General features: G+C 32.9%; 2 protein-coding genes across 3 annotated transcripts in view; both read right to left on the bottom strand.

Annotated features, from left to right (window-relative positions):
• The window catches only part of LOC112728361 (uncharacterized), a 113,924-nt gene that overhangs the window by 484 nt on the left and 92,540 nt on the right, over positions 1 to 20,900 (bottom strand). The window contains exons 2-11 of one of the 2 annotated variants that reach the window (XM_025778451.3): positions 14,980 to 17,982; positions 14,636 to 14,884; positions 13,844 to 14,551; positions 8,614 to 9,441; positions 7,327 to 8,016; positions 6,042 to 6,793; positions 4,302 to 4,952; positions 3,050 to 3,895; positions 1,553 to 2,293; positions 588 to 1,442 (exon numbers count right to left, since the gene is read on the bottom strand). In XM_025778451.3, coding sequence (XP_025634236.1) covers positions 6,749 to 6,793; positions 7,327 to 8,016; positions 8,614 to 9,441; positions 13,844 to 14,551; positions 14,636 to 14,884; positions 14,980 to 17,946 — 5,487 coding nt within the window. In that variant the 5' untranslated portion in view covers positions 17,947 to 17,982 and the 3' untranslated portion in view covers positions 588 to 1,442; positions 1,553 to 2,293; positions 3,050 to 3,895; positions 4,302 to 4,952; positions 6,042 to 6,748. Of the gene's footprint in view, positions 1 to 587; positions 1,443 to 1,552; positions 2,294 to 3,049; positions 3,896 to 4,301; positions 4,953 to 6,041; positions 6,794 to 7,326; positions 8,017 to 8,613; positions 9,442 to 13,843; positions 14,552 to 14,635; positions 14,885 to 14,979; positions 18,039 to 20,900 lie in introns of those variants that run through there. The other variant, XM_072209774.1, reaches the window with a different exon arrangement.
• LOC140176877 (uncharacterized) lies at positions 576 to 6,350 on the bottom strand. Its single transcript, XM_072208435.1, has 6 exons — positions 6,042 to 6,350; positions 4,877 to 4,952; positions 4,302 to 4,723; positions 3,050 to 3,895; positions 1,553 to 2,293; positions 576 to 1,442 (listed from the first exon to the last, which is right to left on the bottom strand). The coding sequence occupies exons 1-6, from the start codon at positions 6,348 to 6,350 to the stop codon at positions 576 to 578; spliced, it is 3,261 nt and encodes a 1,086-aa protein (XP_072064536.1).

Below are 20,900 nucleotides of genomic sequence, written 5' to 3'. Positions count from 1 at the left end.
AATAAATAATGTTATATTCAAACAAAAATACATAAGACTTTCGAGCTAGCTAGCTAAAAGTCAAAAGGAGTATAATAATGGAAGAGAATGGATATCCAAGTAAAAGTGAAATTAAAATACTATTTTAGTTAAAAGGAGTTATATTAGTAAAAGTAAAATGTATGATGAGAAGCTAGTAATGGTATTATGAACAAGTATATAATAATGGAAGACAGAACGAATGTGATGCATGTCCCTTACATATCTATAAAGTGGGTATGAGCAATTGAGCAGTATGAATAATAAGAGCAAAATGCAAGACATTCAACTTGGTAATCTTTTTCTTTTTCTGGTCTTTCTGGTTTGTAGAGATGACTAGGAATTTTTGGTGCTTTTGTATGACAACAGGTCACATGGGAATGTGGGCATAGCATGCATGAAGAAGAGACCTAATAGGGGTTTATCTTTACGGTATCACATTCTATAATCTATATAGATGATCTGCCAAGTATGAGTATCTCTTTTACTTTGCTTCGTTCCTAGCTTATTAAAACTTTATTTAATCTCATCAAATTTCAACTAAAAAGATAAAGGAATTAAATACATACTCCTTCAAATGCTTTCTCTACAACACAATTGAGATCGTCTTCCAATAGAAATGCTTGTTTAATTAGCCGCCCATATGGATTTTTATAATCCTCCTTGAATTGAATTTCGGTCCACCTGTTCACCGTCACTGTACCTGCACAGAAAGTCTCCATCTTGCTACAATCGATTAGCAACAAATGAAGCAAGGATGGAAATTTTAACCCAACATTGCCACTGTAAAACCTTTCAAGGTTTGGTAGAGAGCGTAGAGACAAAGTCTTAAGTTTCTTGAATATTATCTCCTCTTCATTAAGCTTTGATGACTCTTCTACTTCTTCTTCAGACACAATCTCTTTCAGTGATTCACAGTTTTCTATGGACATATTCTTCAGCTGATGCAGAGTGCTGCTTGTTGAAGGTGTGAACAAATTCACAAGCCCATTGCATTCTGATATGTTCAACTCTATTAGGCTCGAGAACGATACCTCGTTTGGTACTATGCTCCTCAAACTATGACACTTATCTATTTGCAATTTTTCAATATTTTCAGAAATGTGTTGCACCCAAGAATGCTCTAACCCAATGGAATTCAGCTGAGTCAAGGAACTCAATTGCAAACACTTCACTTGTGGAATAATTTCTTTGACACAATCCATGGTAGGTCTTTTACTGCACAATATCTCTTTGAAAGAGCTACAACATACAACGAGCTTTTCTATGTTGGGCAGCCCTTGAAGAAATTCATATGGTAAAGTATCTGAATCATCATGAAAACATTGCAATTGAAGAGCTTCTAATTTTGAAAGGTTGTTCACATGCAACATCATCATGATCTCCTCCTTGCTGACGGCTAGAAACTTCAAGTACGGGAGTACCTACAAGGAAAAAAAAATATTATCAATTCAGCATACTACATAAATGATAGTGAAAATAATCAATAAGACATGGATATATAAATGTCATAAAGATCAACAAGACATGAAACCTTTTCTGGCAAGAAAATGGCTTGATTCTCTGCTTGTGGACATTGAAATTCCTGAGACTCAAATTGGAATGTCTTCAACTTTTCACAGTGGAATAAGTGTACTTTCTCCAGTTTGGGGCATTCTAGCTTGTATGGTGCAGGGTAAAAACATTCCAGTTCTGGTAAAGACCTCAGTTTTATGGATGTCATGCTTTGCAATGCAAACTCTTTAGCAGCTCCTTCGATAATTGCTTCATCCTTTGCAACAATTTCCACCAATCTGTCACACTCTGTTACTTCCAGTTTCTCAAGTTTATTCAGATTTTCGGCTACAGATATTGGAAACAACCTTTGAAGATTGTTGCATCCATGCACGTACACTTCTTGAAGGCTCTCAAAGTAGCAAACTTGTTGAGTAGGATCTGAATCCCAAACATGTTCAAGATTTGGGAGCTGCTCAATAGTCAGTTTCTTTAAGCCAGACCTTAAAGGATTGATCTTTGTGTCTTTTGCTTCACATGTCACTTCAAATATTGTTTTGACGGAATCACATTGTCGCACTACCAACTCTTCCAATTTACATAGTAAACTGAGTATGTGAGAGGGTATTACAATACACGTGAATTCACATTTTTCCACAATCAAGATCTTCAATCTGATGAAGCACAAGGATGGAACTTGAAATGGACCATTCCATATTCCATGTATTATTGGGTGTTCGTTGAGCTTCAAGTCCTTTACTTCCCTCACAAATTTTGCAACCTGTGCATGAAATATAATAAAAATGTTAAATTAATCGGTCCACATGTTAATTGACTACACAAAATCTGATATTTTGATCCAACTTTAATTCTCATGACGTAAACGTTTTTTATTACATTCTTTTTAGAAACTAAACATCTTATATCTTCCTAAAATTTTCTGTTTTCCACTTAAAAAGTCATATCATCAGTTAAAACTATCACATAAATTTTTTGCTTTATATCTTGAGTATTTATACTAGATTTAACTACTCAAATATATTCTTCTAATTCTCGTATAATCTTATTATTCTAATTTGAAACCTTCCACACATTTATACATAAACAGAAAGAAATCAAAAGAGGTGGAGAAATAATTCATTTAAAAATTTATACAATACAATTCTTCTCAATTGTTAAATTATTAATACATATATAAAATATTTGTGAAAATTGTGTAAAAATTATATCATCCAATGTAAAATTAATGGAAATTTTGTAACAATAATGATGCATGTCATATCTGCTTTTAATCCAACATCGGATATAGGTCGGCATATTAAAAATGTGTTATATATAGCATATCACTTAGCGAAAACTGTGTCGATCAATGCTAATTCAAGTTATGATACGAATTCTGACAGTTAAAGAATAAAGATTGGTAAAATAAGTAATTTTTTCTCATTACAAATTAATATTTGTTGTTATAAACACTTATTGAGAAAAGTTTGTCTCTCAAAGAAAAAATAAGAAAGGAAATAAATAAATAAATACATACCTCTGTCTTGTAAGTATTTCGTAAAGTAGAATTGAGATCAACTTCCAATGGGATTCTAACACCTTTAAATGAATCATCAAAGACTACTTCTGACAACTTGTTAGTATTGATGGTACCTTCACAGAAAGATTCCATCCTGTTGCACTTAATCACTTTCAATTTCTCTAATGATGGAAAGATTAAGGCAAAATCCCCATTGTAAAATCTTCTAAGGCTTTTTAAACTCTTAAATTGTAATTCATGCAGCTGCTCAAATACTATCTCCTCATGAATTAATTCTTCTCCTTCATTAAACATAATCCATTGCATGGATTTACAATTAGATATTTTCATCTCTTTGAGTTGAGACAAACTTTTAGCTGTTGAAGATGTGAACAAATATATCATGCTATCGCATTCAGATACAGTCAAATGCGTCAGATTGGAGAAACATACAGGAGAAGAAACTAAACTTGTTAAACCAGAGCAGCTTTTTACTTCTAAAGTTAAAAGAGTTTTGAGAATTGATGATTCTCGTATCCAAGAGCGTTCAAATCCTATGAAAATTAGTTCGGAAAGAGAAGCCAACTTCAATTCTTTAAGATGTGGTAGAAATTGGGCGCAATCCAAACTAGGCCTTTCAGAGCAGAATATCTCTTTGATAGAACTATTTTTCACTTGCAGAGTTTTTATACAGGACACCTTTTGGAGAAATGTATATGAAAGTTCATCAGACTCAAGTTCAACATTAAAACTCTGCATATCAGAAACATTTATGTCGCCAAAGTGGCTTCTGTCACATTCTTCATGTCCAATCATCTTCGCTTCTCTTTCACCAAACAACAAGTTGGTCAATTTAGGAGTAACCTGAACAGAGGAAATGAGGCCATCAATTTAAGTTATTAGAGAAATAACCAAACCAAATGGACTTAACGTTATATTATTAAAATTATAAGAATGAATACCATACAAGAGAAAAATATACATATAGCACAACAAATACTTTATATATTTGATAATTTTGTTTTTGGAGGTAGAAACGAATATATAGACTCGTGATGCTGATCGCAAGACATCTCCACCAATATATTTTGAAGAAAGATAAAAGAAAATATAAAATACATTATTTTTACATATAAATCATACAGTAAGAAGAATTTATAGGCACTGTCATACAACACAATTCACTATCCATATTACAAGATTTTTTAACCTATTTACCATTGGTAGTCTCATGTAGGAAATATAAAGCAATCGCATGATTAATAAGTACCTCTTTGAAACAGACTTGGTCCTCAATTTGTGGATCATGACCATTCAGTGTCTTCAACAAGACACAATGCAATGAACAGTAAAAACAATTGAAGCTTGGTAAATCCAATAGTGTCAATGAAGTCAAACGTGGGAACTTAATAAGGTTTGAAATTGCTCTTTCTGGTGTTGTTGCAATCCCTACAATGATTTCCACCAAGCTTTTACAATGTTTCAACTCTAGATTTTTAAGATTGACAAGATCCTTGGCTACTGATTTTGGGAACAAGCTTGTAAGGCTTTTACATGTATCAACACGCACTTGTTGTATAAGTTGAAAGTCGAGTACCCCATCAGGATCTTCATTCCAAATGCTATCCAAATTCGGCAGCTTTTCTAATACCAACGACTCCAGTGAAAATTTAATTGGTAGGAGTGTCTTGTCTTTTGTTATGCATTTCACATCAAATATAGTTTTCACAGAACTACATTTTTGAACTTCCAATTTTCGCATGTTATTTAAAAAAGGAAGTAAATGAAGAGGTATTACTTGGGATAAAAATTCACATTGATGTACAATCAAGGACTCCAAATTACCGAAGTATGCTTCAGAAACTGGCATTGAACCACGCCACATGTCTTGAAAATAGAGGTTTTCTCTGAGACCAATAATCTACACATGGAAAACAAGAAACTTAATTACTCTTTGTTTGGTGCTCTTGAAAGTTATTTTTCATAAGCACCTATATAAATTTAAAATAGAAAGATGCTACTAGGCTTCGTCTTGCTTAATGTCATTCATTATTTAACGGCACCTTATTGAAATGTTCTAATATTACTTCAATGTTATGCCAGTCTATTATTATAAATTTATAACTAGTGTATTTAATCCATCCTCTTATTTATTTATTCTGTGTAATAATAATAAACACAATATTAGTTTAGATGGTAAGTTCTTTTATTTTTAACTAAGAGATTTTATATTTAAATTTTACAAATAACTATATATATATAATGAAAATTTTGTATATCAAACCTCTTTCAATCTTTATATAGTAGATAAGTATATTATTGTTAGTAATGAAAATTATTAAAATAAATAATCTTCCAATATATCATGACATGTCTTTTGTTTTGATTTTATGCGACAAATTTCATTATAATATCATATAGATTTAATTAGATGATAAATCATTTAAGTTGAAATGTTTATAGTTAAATTTTTATTCCATGCACTAAATATTACTATAAGAATTTTAAAAAATCATTTATTTTTTAATAGTGTCATAATTATTTACATGTAATACGTATTTTTTTAAGATTCTGCAAGTTACAAAAGTATAATGATAAAAAAAATTAGAGAGGAAGTCAAATGGAAAGTGAATAAAGTCATAGAATATTAGAATTTGAAAAATATTGTAACCTCTCCTTATGAAAGTAATGTTGTTATGTAACATTTCAATATATAATAGAGCATCTATCAAATAAAATATTGTAACCTCTCCTTATATAGACTATAGTATTCTGATTATGTAGTTTATGGATTTAGATCCTCTAAATTTTGAAATTCATTTTAGAGTGTAAAGTGTAATCTTTTACTATTTATTTCATAAGTGGGACTAAAAAAAATATGAGAGAAAAGTCATTTAAAGATGAGAGATCACACTTTACTTTTTAAAGTGAAAATTCAAAATTTAAAAGATCCAAATTCGTAGTTTATAATATGAGGGACTTTTTTACTTTGAAAGAATAAAAGACGTACTTTTTTGTTATTCATTTTGCGAATGGTGGTATCAACATCATCTTCCCATTGGACTCCATATGATTCATATTTGCTTCGTCCTGAGTGAAACTTGACTGAATCTGGATTTATGTGGATGTGGGGACAGAATGTTGTCATCCTCCAGAGTATGCGGCCAAAGATGGATAACTGTTGCAATGATGGAAAACACAAAGTACGTTTGCCTGAGTAAAACCATCTCAGCATTGGCAACTCTTCAAGATGCAGAATCTGGAGCCGTTCAAATATTATGTTCCCACTGCTCTCGTCATTGGATACTATCTCTCGCATTGATTTACAATCGCTTATCTGCATATGCTTGAGTTGACTCAAACTTTCTGCTGCTGGAGATGTGAACAAATACAACAAATCATTGCAACGATATATATCCAATTTTGTCAGACTAGAGAAAGACACCTTGCTTGCTACTAAGTTCTTTATATCATAGCAATACTTCACTTCCAATGTTTGGATATTTTCAAGGATGGGATGTATCCAAGAGTGATTGAAACCAATGGATTTGAGTTTATAAAGAGAAGATATGCTTAACCCTTTGAGAGCGAGATACAATAGGAGTTGAACATAATCAGCCTTAGGTTTTTTCTCAAATAGCACCTCTTCAACCCTTTCCTCTGACTCTTCAAATTCAAGTTTTCGAGACTTTACTTCCCAAGTCAACTTGGCGCCTCTCATATCAAATGATAATTCTCCAAACTCTGAAATAGGAGATTAACCTAACAAGCAACACAATCAAAATGGACTCGTTTTAAGAACAAAATATATTAGTTTCGAGATCTAATAGTGAATAAATAATGTAATTCTAATTCATATAGAACTATGGCTGGATTTATTTGTTGATTCTCTAATTCTTCATCACTCACTAAACAATTCTAATAAACTTAGGTAACATTGATTAGATCCAAAGAAGAATATATGCCAACATCTTTTCACACAAATACTTTTTTTGAAAATTTTTTGGGATAGAAAAAATTTTCTGCAACTTATTTTTTCTATTCTATTAATTGCAATAAAAAATTATATAAAGAAAATTGTAGGCAACTAGCAATGGAAAATTGTATTATTCATCAATATTTACATTGAAGTTTCTGTTATATCTATGATATTGGACAAATTTTTTTCTTAATTACGGTGTTATTTAATTTACTTATTCCTTATCAATTTTTTTCTTAAGTTATATAAATTTGTATAATTGTTTGGTTAATGTAAACTGATTTCAATAAAACTATAGAATCCTCATAAGAAGTACCTTCTCGATTGGAAGTAGAACTTGTTGATCTACAAAAGTCTCTGCCTCTTGACAATTGAGTATCATCCATTTACAGACTTGTATATATAGTTCTTTTAGCTTCGGAAATTGAAGCTTGTGCAGTCCTGGATAAAAGTGTTTGAGCATTGGCAGCTCTCTAAGCACCAGTGAAGCCAAAGAAGGAAGCTCAAATGTTTTGGTGTCTCCTAATTCTACAAAGATTTTTACCATTTGCTCACAGTCTTTTATTGAAAGATTATTCAGCATGGCAAGGTCTTTAGCAATGGATGTTGGAAACACATATTTCAAACTATCACATTTGTCAATGCTCAAATCTTGTAGAGCAGAAAAATGAATAATTTCTCTTGAATCTTTGTCCCATACGTGTTTCAAATTTGGTAGATTCTTTAAAGATAATTTTTTCAAACGAGGCAACCCCGTTGCTTTTGTCACCTGCTTATTGTTACTGTCATCCATATTAAAGATGACTTGCACTCCATCGCAATCGGATACATGCAGATCTTCCAAATTCTTAAAGCAATGAAGCAAATGAGATGGAATTACATGCACAAGATAACCACATTTCTTCACAATCAAAGATTTTACATTCTGAAACCTGTTTACTTGCACCCAAGTTTTGTCACACCATACTTGTTTTAAGTCTGGATGGTGTGAAAGCTCCAAATGAACCTATAAAATGATTGCGAGAAGAAAAAAGGATAATTTCTTTACTTTTAAAATTACTGTCATTGAATTATTTTTTTACAGAAATAAGTTGTTTAATTGCAAAAAATTTCAGTCATTGAATTATTTTTTTCTTAAAATAGTTACAAAGGTTTAGTTATAAAAGATAAGTATATATTTAATATATATATTCAAGTTTTTGTTAAGTTATTTATTCTGAAAATAAGAAAAAATGCTTTTGCTCATAAAAACTTGGACATAAGAATCCAATATTTTTAGCAAAGAATCAGAATATATGAAATTCTTCGACAGAAAATTTAAAATAACTTAACTAAAATCAAAATTAAAAAAAGATAGACGTGTTAATATAAATTACAATATGTATATAAATAAAAAATTATACAATTCAATAAATAAAATTAAAAACTTTGAGAATATGAATAAAAATTTTCAATTTCATAGAGTGCATGTCGAAATATGATTAGTATAAAAAACAATACAAACTTGTAATTTAGTTCAATATTTAGGAACGTACCAAATCCAAGTAGGGGATTAAAAACGAAAATGAGCATTTAACTGTATAAATGAGGGAGCACCGAGTACCTTATACATTTGAATGGTGGCATTCAGGTCTCCTTTCCAATACCCTTTATCTTCCTCACCATATCTTTCACTGACAAGTACGCTTTGTAGCTTGGGCGCTGTTATGTGCTTTGTGGTAAACGTTTTCATCTTGGGACATTCTCTCACAATTAATTTTTCCAACAATGGCACCGAAAACTCACAATTCCAGTTGCTACAGAAACTTGTGAGGTTGCTTAGTCGTGTCAGTTGTATAGTTATCAACTTGGCAAAGACAATTTGAATCCCCTCCTCATTTTCCTGCTCATCCTTGGTAACTATTTCATTTAATTGATCACAATACTCTACCTTCAAGGTGGTGAGTTGAACCAAGCTCTTTGCTGTTGAGCATGTCATTAGAGTTTTCAATACTTTACAATCATATACTTGCAAGTATGTCAAGTGAGTGAAGGACATCGAGGAATGTGCCAATCTCCTCAATCTGTGGCAGAATTGCAATTTCAGGCGGTGCAGTGATCTCTGAAGAGCAGGATCTCTTTCAAATCCAATATCCTCCATCTCTCGTGCCCACAAAGTTAATTCCTTAAGAAGTAATACGGTTCCCAATCTTTGCTTCGCTGCGGTGTTTCCACTTGGCACGAACTCTCTAATGTTAGAATTAAAAATCAATTGAAAGATTTGTAGATTAGGAATGGTGTGGAGGAAACAGTATAGAGTCTGGTCATGATGGCTCTGCCATGTGTGCAAGTAAAGTTGTTTCAAAGAGGTAAAGCGGTACTTGCGTGTGTAGCTCATTAACCACTCTAATCCTTTAGAGTCAATAGTCAGATGCTCCAAGTTGGACATTACCTATATACATCAATTTATAAAACTCGTTATCAAATAAACTCCAATTACACCTATAGAAGAAAAACTATATCGATTGTTTAGATCGATTAATACACATATTGCAAGTGGCTTGTTTAGATCGATTGCAATCAAGAGTGCTGCCACCTATAATGCTGCTTTGGAACTTCTTATTTATATATATATATATAATCCAGTACGTGAAGAATAAAAAAAATATTTTGAGTTTTCTATGTTTTTTTTATTTGTGCTAGATTTTGAAAAAATTTTAGGATTTTATCTATTTTATATCTTTAATTGGTAACTATCAAAATCAAACATAGAAAATTCAAAAGATTAGAATAAAATGTGAAATAAAATAAATAAATTTTTTAGTAAATTTTTTTATCATTTTTGTATTTTGTTTTTAGTTATTTTATTCAATTTTATCAATTAATACAATATTCAATTTTTCAATTTGAATATAAGATTTTTGAATATAACATTCATTATATTATATATATTTATATATGTATCTAAATATTCAGATCGACCTTCTTATATATAGACTTATATATATCGAATTTCAATTCCATTACATCATTATATCTAATGTACATAGTAGCTCCAATTTATTCTTTATTTCATCCATTTTTTGTATTGGTTGCTCTCCTAGGGTTTCCTCATCTAGGATCCTAGGGAAGAAGATCAAGTTGGCCCTTGCGAACAGCTTGATATATATATATATATATATATATATATATATTAAAGAAAGAAAGCTCAACACAATAAGTGAATTGTAAATGATATTTTAGTTGATGTGGGGCTGCCTCCTCATATTATTAATCTCATTATGTCTTGTATCTCTACAACTAAGATGAGAGTGCTCTGAATGGTGAAGAGCTGCAGGAGTTCACACAGTCTCGGAGAATCAGGCAAGGGGACCTGATTTCATCATATATTTTTGTTCTATGCATTGAAAGACTCCCTCAACTTATCATCAATGTTGCAATAGATCATGGCTATTGGAAGCCTATCCGGCTAAATAAGGATGGACCTCCTATCTCTCATCTATGCTTTGCTGATGACTTGATTCTCTTTGCGGAGGCAAACATAGATCAAGTGACTATCATCAATAAAAGTCTTGAAGCCTTTTGTATTAGCTCCGGACAGAAAGTCAGCCTTGATAAGACACGAATTTTTTTCTCAAAGAATGTGACAAATAATGTGAGAACTGAGCTCAGTGAAACCCTCCAGTTTACTAGAATGGACAATCTCGGTAAATACTTAGGAGTTCCTTTGCTTTACTCCAAAGTGTCCAAACACACTTTTGACGACATTATCAATAAGCTAAATTTGAGACTCAACTCGTGGAAAGCTTCTTCTCTCTCTTTGGCAAGAAGATCTACTTTGGTGAAATCTGTTCTTTCTTCTATTCCTTTATATACGATGCAAACTGCCTTACTTCCTTCTGCTACTTGTAATGCTATTGATCGTAAATGCAAGAATTTTTTTTGGAGAGACACCAAACAAACTAGAAAAATCCACTTATTGAGTTGGGATAAAGTGGGGAGCTCGAAGAAGTCAGGAGACCTTAGAATTCGTCATGCTAGTAAGATGAATCAGGCTCTCATGATGAAAAATGGGTGGAGACTCATAGGAAAAAAGGATACATTATGGACTAAAGTGCTTATGGCCAAGTATAAGGTGGACAACGATGTTATTCCTACTGTCGAACGCAAAAGAAATAGCTCAAACCTCTGGAAAGGAATCTACAACTCATGGTCAGAAATTCAGAAGCACCATATTTGGAGGATTGGAGATGGATCCAAGATTCAGTTTTGGAATCATCATTGGATCCCCAATTTGGGAGCTCTCGAGCCTCAGGTTCTGCAGGTAAATGCAACTATTAACTGTGACAGCACTTTGATGAACTTTTTAACTGTTTCAAGATTTTGGGATGTTAATAAGCTCAGGGAGTGTCTACCTGATGAAGTAGTGCAATGAATTGTTGCCATGTCCCCTCCTTTACCATGGAAACAGACAAACCATGTAACCTAGAATCTCTCCATGGATGGAACCTTTCAACTAAAGCAAGCGTACCAAGCTCTTATAGAGAGCACAACCCAACCGGATAGAATCTTCAGTTACATTTGGCATTGGCGTGGCTCAGAGCGTATTCGGTACTTCTTATGGTTGTGTGCTCATAATTTCATTCTTACTAGCACTGAGAGAAAGCAGCGTCACCTCACTAACTGTGCCTGTTGCCCGAGATATGTGATTGAGGATAAGACTATCACCCATGTCCTCAGAGATTGTGCCTATGTTAAAAAGTGTTTGGTTCTCCTTTCTCCCTATGGACTGGCGTTAGGGCTGGCAATAGGTAGGGTAGGGTAGGGTTTGGACCAAACCCTAACCCTACCCGCGAGTTGAGAATCTCTCAACCCTAACCCTACCCGCACCCTAAAATTCTAAACCCTACCCTACCCGCAGAAATATCAATTTTTTTCAAAGTAAATATAAAATTCAATCATTTCGAATTTTATACATATTAATAACATAAAAAAAATAAAAAACTAATGCTCTAAATTACTAAATTAACTAACTAGTTTTAGTGGTTATTCACTTATTGTAAGTTATTACATAAAAGAGGTTGTGGGTTCAACTCTCACTTCCTTCACTATATACCTAATTTTTATAAAATATTTGTTATATATGAGGTGCGGGTAGGGTAGGGTAGGGTACACCCTAAACCCGTACCCTACCCTACCCGCAGGCATACCCGGACCGTACCCTACCCTACCCGCAGCGGGTCAGGTAGCCTACCCTACCCGAACGAGTTGGACCGAGTTGGGTACCCGCGGGTAGGGTATGAATTGCCAGCCCTAACTGGCGTAACAACTTCTTTAATCTGAATGCACAAAAGTGAATGATGTTTAATATTTCCTAGAATAGCAATTGGTGGACCTTTTTTGGTATAGCCACTTCATCTCTTTGGTTTTACCGAAATAAGGTGGTCTTTAAGGGTGTTCGAACTCCGTCAAGCGCTATGGTAGATCAAATCAAAGCAAGAGTTGAGGAGTTGAACCGCTTCACTAATTTTGATCCCCATCAGTATACTCTGAGCACTCCTCCTATTCGGTATATCTGTTGGAAGCCCCACAAGAGAATACCATTAAAATTAATGTTGACGGCTCCTTTTTGAGCTACTCTAATAATGCTGCCTGTGGAGGTATTTTTGAAAATCATTTGGGAGGCTTCTTGAAGGCTTTTTCATGCAACCTTGGTAGTTGTACTATTATGCATGCTAAGCTTTGGGACATTAGCTATGGCCTTTAATTAGCAGTTGCAAAGAAGTACGTGAATATCATCGTAGAATTTGATTCCTTGGCAACTCTAAAGCTCATCAATAATGGGTGTCTTGATAGTCATTCGTGTGCACCTCTGATAGAAGATATTAGAATTTTTTTCCGTCACATTCCCACCATTGCCTAGAGCCACACTCCTCGAGAAGAAAATATTGTTATTGATCATCTTGTTAAAAAGGGACAAAATCTTCCCCTTGGCTTACATACTTTTGCTGCTACCTCATCGGATATAAATCATTTGTTAGTTTTTGATTGTTCTGGCTCTCTGATTTTGAGAGGCTTTAGTTAGTTTTCTTGTTCTTATTTTTGGCCTTTCGACTCCTATTCCATCCAAAAAAAAAAGTTTAGATCGATTGCATAATTGAAGCTATTGAGATCTAAAAAGCTGATTTTTTCTAAAAGCATATAAATATTTATATTCTAATTTGGTAAGAAAAAAATTATTTCTATGCATAAGAAAAATGAGTATGATTTTATTTTGAAATGATGGATATATTTCTGTTAGAAATAAATTAGAATATAAGTGATAATTGATTTTGATGGATACATAATCTTTGTGTGTTTGAATACACATATGAATTTAAATTTTATAAAATTAGACTTTTGTCCCCTTAAAATTTTATTCAATAGTGTGATTCTTTTATTTATTCATTTACAATTTTACATTAAAAAAAAGGTAAAAGTAAGGAGTATAGCATGGATGTAGTTAGTAAAATAACGGAACTAAAGAAATTATTAAAGCACCAGGACCATTGAAAAATTATATTGTTAGAAATTTTTAATAATATAAATGCATATCTAAATTTACTATTTCATAAAATTATTTGAGTTTTATATTGAAAACAAGTGTCATTAGCAAATATCTTTTTATATTTATCAATATTAATTCTTGTTTCTTTTTTCTTTACAGGAATATTAATTCTTATTAGGCAATGTACTTATAGTAATAATTTCTCCTTCAATTTATGCTTGATGCCTATGAGGTCATGACCATGATGTGGTAGATATAGACTATAGAATACAATAATGTTATAGGTTTTGCTGGTAAGCACTTTTACCTTTTCAGGCGATAAGAATGCTGTTTCTTGTTCATTGGCACTTTCTGTTTTGAATATTTCCAGATTTGGACACCCAGTCATTCTCAGTTGCTTCAATTTTGGACACTCTACAATATGTCTCCCTTTGTACAAACATCGGATGCTTGGTAAGTTACTAAATGACATGGACACTACTTCAGGGAACTCCAATGCTTCACTGCTTGTTTCTGATTCTCCATCGCACGCAATGATTTCCTCCAAATTACGACATGAGTATATCCAAAAGCTTTCTAGTTTTCCAAGATCCTTGGCAATAGAAGCTGGCAACACATTGCTCAAAGTGTTACATGAAGAAATCTGTATACTCTGCAGATTTGTGAAGTTAACCACTCCTTTTGGATCTTCACTCCATACTTGCTTTAGATAAGGGAGAGAACCCAAATCAATAACCTCCAATAATGCAGATTTATTTGTGTCACTTTGTTGCGAAGGAAGTCTACTTTTGAAAATGAATTCCACCCACTCACACGAATAAACCTTCAAGCTTTTCAAACTCAAACATTTCATGTGACTAGGAAAAATCTTGTCAATCTTATTGCATTGGCTAATATCAACAGAAATGATACTAGAAAATGAATCTGCCCTTACTTCATCTTCACGTGGCCATATTTCTTTTAACATCTCCATTCGACTCAATTGGATTTCCTCCAATTTAGGAAAGATACAATCCTGTTTTGATGCAAAATAAGACAATTATATAATATACATAAAACATAAAAAAAAATCTATTACAAATTTTATAATTCTACGCACCTTCGAATACTCATTGTTATTTTCTTCGCTGATGAATAACTTCTCCATTAGTGAACACTCACTTATGGAGATGCTTTTTAGCTTATTGAGACTGCGAGCCATAGACAATGAGCATAAATATGTCAAGTTACAGTCTATCAACGTTAATTTTATCAAGTTCTGAAACCAATCATTTGAAATTCGATCGCTCCATATGCTGTGGATCTTGATTGAGAACAACTTCAAGCTCTCTAACTTTGGAATTTCTACCTGCAAGAAAACATACACAAAAATCATGTTATTCAGTTTGGAAGCACTAATATAAAAATGTTAAATACAGGTTATTTTAAACTTGAGGAGCATACATTTTCATCAAAAAGAGAAAAGGAAGTTGTGGAACTCTGCTCATCCTCTGCTGGGACAATTTCTGTGTCGTCAGTGATTCTTGCTTGCTTTTCCATAGATCCCGGTTCCAAAGGCATGTCTGCATTGTTGTAAAAACTGACAAACGATGGTAACTTCTGTAATGTCAAAGAGCATAACTTATGAAGCACAACCTTGTTGGATCCTTCTTCTTTACTAATAACTGCTTGTAGAGAATCACATTCAGAGACATCAATTGTTTCTAGACTAGTAAGAAATTCAACAATGTAAAAGAAGAATATGCTCTTCAATTGGGGGCACATCTTCACTTTGATTATCTTTAGTCTAGAGAATGAGGAATTTGTAATAGGACTGCAACATATCTTCTTTATGTTCTTTAGGTTGAACAGGCTGAGGAACTCTAAACTGGGAAAAGCATCATGAGGTTGTGACAACTCCATTGAATTCACAATGTATTCAATGTCATTGTTATTTACGATGGAAAAGTGTTTCAGATCTGGAAATCCATTCAGATTCAGCTCATAAAATACATTTTGAACCCCGTGTAGCTCTCCCAATAGGAAATTCACCACTCCTTTGAATAGCAATTTGACTCCTTTGAGGGAGTGAATATCCATGCCAGGTTCTAGCTGCAGTGCCAAAGATCTTGAAGCTTCATATTTTTTGGGCATCTTGAAATCTCCGATTGAAATTGTCTCAAAGTCTCCAATCACAATCTTGTAATCATTCAACTCGTGAAAGAACAAGTCTGTCGGCAAAAGCTCAACATTAGGGATGTAGACATCTAAAGTATTCAACTGATGCAGATGTTTCAACTCAAAAAGAGCTGAAATTTGACTCTGATTTATCTGTCCTTTCACCTCCATTTTAGTCAAGCTATTTTCTATATACAATTCTTCCAAATTAGGGAAGCTTGATAAAGATAAAGACTTAGTGGAGCTGCTTATAAAACAATCGCTAATGTCTAGCAACTGTAACTTTCTTAGGCCCTCCAACACTGTTGGCCAGTCTTCAAATCTAGATCCTGAAAGGCTAAGAATCCTCAACTTTCTCAAATGATTTAAAACGGACAAGTCACGAAGAGTGCATTTCTCCAAGCAAAGCATTCTGAGGTTTGGTAAGCATTTGATTGAAGACGGCAGACTCTGCAAATCTATTCCGGATAATACTAAAACTCTGAGTTCTTCCATTTCTTCAAAAAATGTATCAGGTATTTTCAAAGTGGAATCATCACAGTCAATATAAAGGAATGTAAGCCGAGGACAGTTAACACGTTCTGGGAGCCCATCCACAATATGGCACTTGTGTAGATAAATTGCAGAGTACCTCTCAAGTTGTTCCTTGTGAGGCCAGACATCCAGTGTTTTGTTTCTCAGGGTAAATACATTTTGATTCTTGCACGCTATAGATAGAGCAGCATCTCGAACTATATCGTGCATATTGAAATTATCGTTGGAAGTACTACTATCCAACAAGCCTGAATTTTTTAGCATCTGGATTGACTGGGATATGCTCTGACGGGCGCCCCTCAGTGTATGGACATCATTAAGTATGCCCAAACCATAACAGTACTTCACCAAGTCAACAATTAATGACTGATGATACATTTGAGCACACACTAGGAAAATGGACTTGAGCTCCTCGCTTTCTAGATGATCATAACCCATCTTCACAGAATTCTCCATGTACCTGTGCACCTCATTTGATCCTTGTTGGTTTTTGAGTCTTTCTAGTTCGCCTTCCCACTCTAGCTTGTTCTTCTTCATTAACCACCTTCCGACTATAATAACTGCCATTGGTAACCCAGCACAATAATTATGAAGGGTTTCTGGGTTGAACTTGGGAATTTCATTTGACATTTCAACCACCTTCTTGAACAATGTCAGAGTATCCTTTTCATCTAACTTGGGGACAGAGGAAATTAATTTTTCTTTAACATTCATCTTACCGAGCAACACTTCTTTATATCTTGAGGTGACCAAAATTTTGCATCCCCGCTTGCTGGTGCCAGAACTGCCAGGAGAATTTTCACTTGCCGTTTGCTCTTCCTCTTCCTTTTTGCTGCTAGTCACGTGGCTTGAAACGACATCGTCATCATCAAATGGAATCCCAATCTTATTCAAGTCCAGTTCATCCCAAAGGTCATCTAAGATCACAAAGGTATTCTCCTGTTTCAGCCTCTTCCTCAGAAGTGTTGCTCTCCCATTCTCACCTATATTTCCAAAGGTTAATCTTAAACCGTCAGCGATATCTTGCTGAACCTTTAGAAGGTCTGGATCTTTCTTCACGATTGCCATGACCACCGTATCAAACAATTTGCTGTCGCCAGCCTGCTTTGCAATTCGTTTGACGAGAGAGGTCTTGCCCACACCACTAGGCCCATGCAGTCCAACCATTCTCACCGTGGAATCTTTTAGTTGCTCCAGGATTTTCTCAATGATACCCTTCCTTGATTCGAATTCAAGATAGTCACCATCAAGTGGATTGATATCCGCAAACGTTACAGCTGGTGGAAGTGAAATATTTGCAAGAATGTTGGGTGCTTCCTGATTTAGCTCTTTGATTGCCGGTGCCAATATCTTCTTTGCTTTCCTGCCAAGTTGACGCCTGTGCCACAAGAAAGGCAGAGCCCCGCTAGAGCACCCCCCGCTAAAGCAACTTGTCTTGGATTCAAGGATTTTGTCATCGTGAAACTCCTTACTTTCTTCCAGCTTCGTTGCCACCTTGTCGAGCCAATCTCGAGCAGTAGGTGTCATTTGGTTTACATTGTCTTTAGCAGCTTTAACTTTCTCATCTACCGTTTTCTTATTACTTTTAAGAGTCGTAATGAGTTCTTTTAACTCTTGTTCATGGTCTTTGTAATTGATTATATAATCAAGTTGTCGAATGCTCGCTTCCAGTGCCAAGTCAATAACTTTATCTAACGGTTTAAACGGAAGGCTCTCCATCTTCGAGACCTATTATATCAAGAATATGTATGCATCCTGGAAAACAATATATATGGAAACAAACCAATATGAAGAACGAATCACAAAAGTTAAAAGAGGAGTGCTAGGAACCAGTAATTTTTGTGTTTTGTAACTCTCAATTGGTCATCAATAGTGTTTTTAATGATGTAAGATTATATCCAATAGTGATAGATCACTCACTTTTCTTTTGATGGTTAAGTACTGGCCACAAAACACAAAAGTTACTGGCTCTTATACTTTTCCAAGTTGAAAAATACAGAAAATAATATTTGCACAAGTATATATTTACTCTGGGCTTTCCCCTTTTCCTTTTTGAAAAAAAGACAAACTATTACACACAAATTTATATTTTGTTTTTAAAGAGAAAAGCACAAAAGATCGATGCATATAAAAGAATCGTGCAAATATTATCAAAAAGAGAAACTCTTGGGACAACCATTTTTAACGGGTGAATACCCGACTCGATACTGATAATTTTTTTTAAAAAATTACAAAATTTTAAATTAAAAGAAAATATTTTTAGTCTTTGATATTTAATTTTATGAGACTGTTTTACTCTTTTGTCAATGATTTTTTTTAAAATATACTTATGTGACATATTAATTATTAATATATTCTTCATTTAAATTTTTAAATAAAAATAATTTAAAATTTACTAATATTTTAACAAAAAAGAATATATTACTCCTAGTTAGTTCTTAATAGATGGATCAACAATTTAACATACTTATTCCATTAATATATAGAGAAAAAATTGACAGATAGACTAATCAGTCTCATAAAAATAAAGATCAGTGACCGAAAAAAAAATTGTTGAGGATCACGTTGTCTTTTGAAGTAATTTGCAATGGCCGTTTAGGATTTTTTCTCATTTTAATATTTTTGGCTAACATTTGATCACAACAAATATTAAATTATTTTTAACAAATAAATTTTATTAATTTATATATATAAAATTCTAATAAATATAAGTGCAAACTATATACTTTTTATGTGTAAACATCTGTAAATATAAATGTAAATTATTATTAGTTAAAAATAATAATATTTACTAATCATGTAGTATTATTGCTCTATCAAAATTAAATATTACATGCCACTAATTTAAATTTAGAACCACGTTAAAATCTTATTTCTAAAATACTTTTTAATTATATATCTAATATATAATTAATTTTTATCATATTTTAAAATCTTTAAAAAATTATTTGTGTTTCTTTTTTTTTTTGATAAAATAAGGTATTATCTCTCTGGACAGTATTAAAAATTTAAAATGAGTCAAAAACATATTTGGACACATTGCGTGCACAACTTTTTATGAACTACTAGAGTGAGTTTTGCGCCATGTGTGAAAAAAATAAATTAATTATATTATAAAGTGTATTTTAATATTATTTAGAGATAGATTGAATAATATGTAAACTAATAAATCTAAAATAATTTATATTAAAAATATTTTTTAAAATATTTATTTAATAATTTTTATATAATTTTATATAATTATTCAACAAAAATGTAACACAAATTGAATTATAGTTGATTGTTTCAAGAATTTGAATTCATTTATTTTTAAAATAAATATAAATATTTTATATGAAAGTTGTACGAATTTATATTTTTATTAGTTGTTTTCGTTGTTTACAAATAATTAAAAAAGAAGTAAAAGAATAAATTTGAATGAAATTATCAAAAAATATAATATAAAATATGAATAATTTATAATCATATATATCACTATATGAAAAATACTGAATACTATTGATAACGATTTGATACGATGATTTGACGGCGTGATACTATTTTAATTTCTTTAAATGTCAATTTATTTTGATATTTTATTTAATATATGTGTTTGCTAACATACACAGGAGTGTACTAATGTCATTAAGTTATGTACAACTCAGATCGAACTAAAGAAATTCTTGCTAAAAACCAGAGAGTAATGGTTAAGAATGAACGGTAAAAGGTAAAAATCAACGTATTTAAATTTAGCTAATTATATCTTTATTTTTTTTTATTATTATGATTAACTAGTGCTAAATATTTTTTTGTGCAGAAAAAATTATATGGAGAAGACTATGATGCTATGATCAGGAAATTTTGACATCGGATGGCTAGGCAGCTTCAGCAGATGCTTAGATCGTACGTGAGAAGTGACCACCTCACTTAGTGGCTCTGCTCGGACATTAAGAAGACACTCTACATCTATCGGGAAACTGATAAGGGTTCAGGCATTGCCGAGCCACAAATAGAGCTACAGGCATCGACCAGATTATCAAGTATACGGCGGATTAGAACTTTCATGGAGACAAAGGTCAAGCTGGTATGTATTATTTTATTTTGTTTTTTTTTTTTTGACATATATGTATTATTCTTGATTTATGTTTTCTATGTTTGTTGTTTCGTGATGCGACATGCAGAAATCTCAAGTATATTACTTGATTTGTATAGGGGATTTGCTGATTGTGTCTAGATTCTATTGAAATTTTTAAAGTTTACATGTTTTGTTTTTTAATTGTCGTCTTAGTCATAAACGTTACACAGAAGTTCTACACAGAGAAATTGAAAGTTGCAACCCATCAATTTCAGCATACTGGAGAGGACGATAAAAACTCTGCTAATTCAGTCGTCAATCCTGATATAGTTTAGCGTGAGACGCCTCTGAACCGTACAAAAATTGCATTTGCAGGCTGGGATCGTTCTTCGTTAACAATTTCGCAACTCCATATTGAGGGCTTCATCTGCTTCTGCCACAGCCTTGTCGATCTCGAGAAAAACGTCGATTTGAAGGAGTAGGTGCAGAATCTCACCCAGAGCCTTCACTAACAAGCTCAACAGCTGCAGCAGTTTGAGGAAGTTAACGAGATCCTCATATGCGTGTCGGACACAGATTTTCTCAAGCTGAATCTTAGGCAATTGGAAGATTAGGGAGC

Source organism: Arachis hypogaea, chromosome 12 (assembly GCF_003086295.3).
Source record: "Arachis hypogaea cultivar Tifrunner chromosome 12, arahy.Tifrunner.gnm2.J5K5, whole genome shotgun sequence".
NCBI lineage: Eukaryota > Viridiplantae > Streptophyta > Magnoliopsida > Fabales > Fabaceae > Arachis > Arachis hypogaea.
This window is presented reverse-complemented; position numbering and strand designations above follow the sequence as displayed.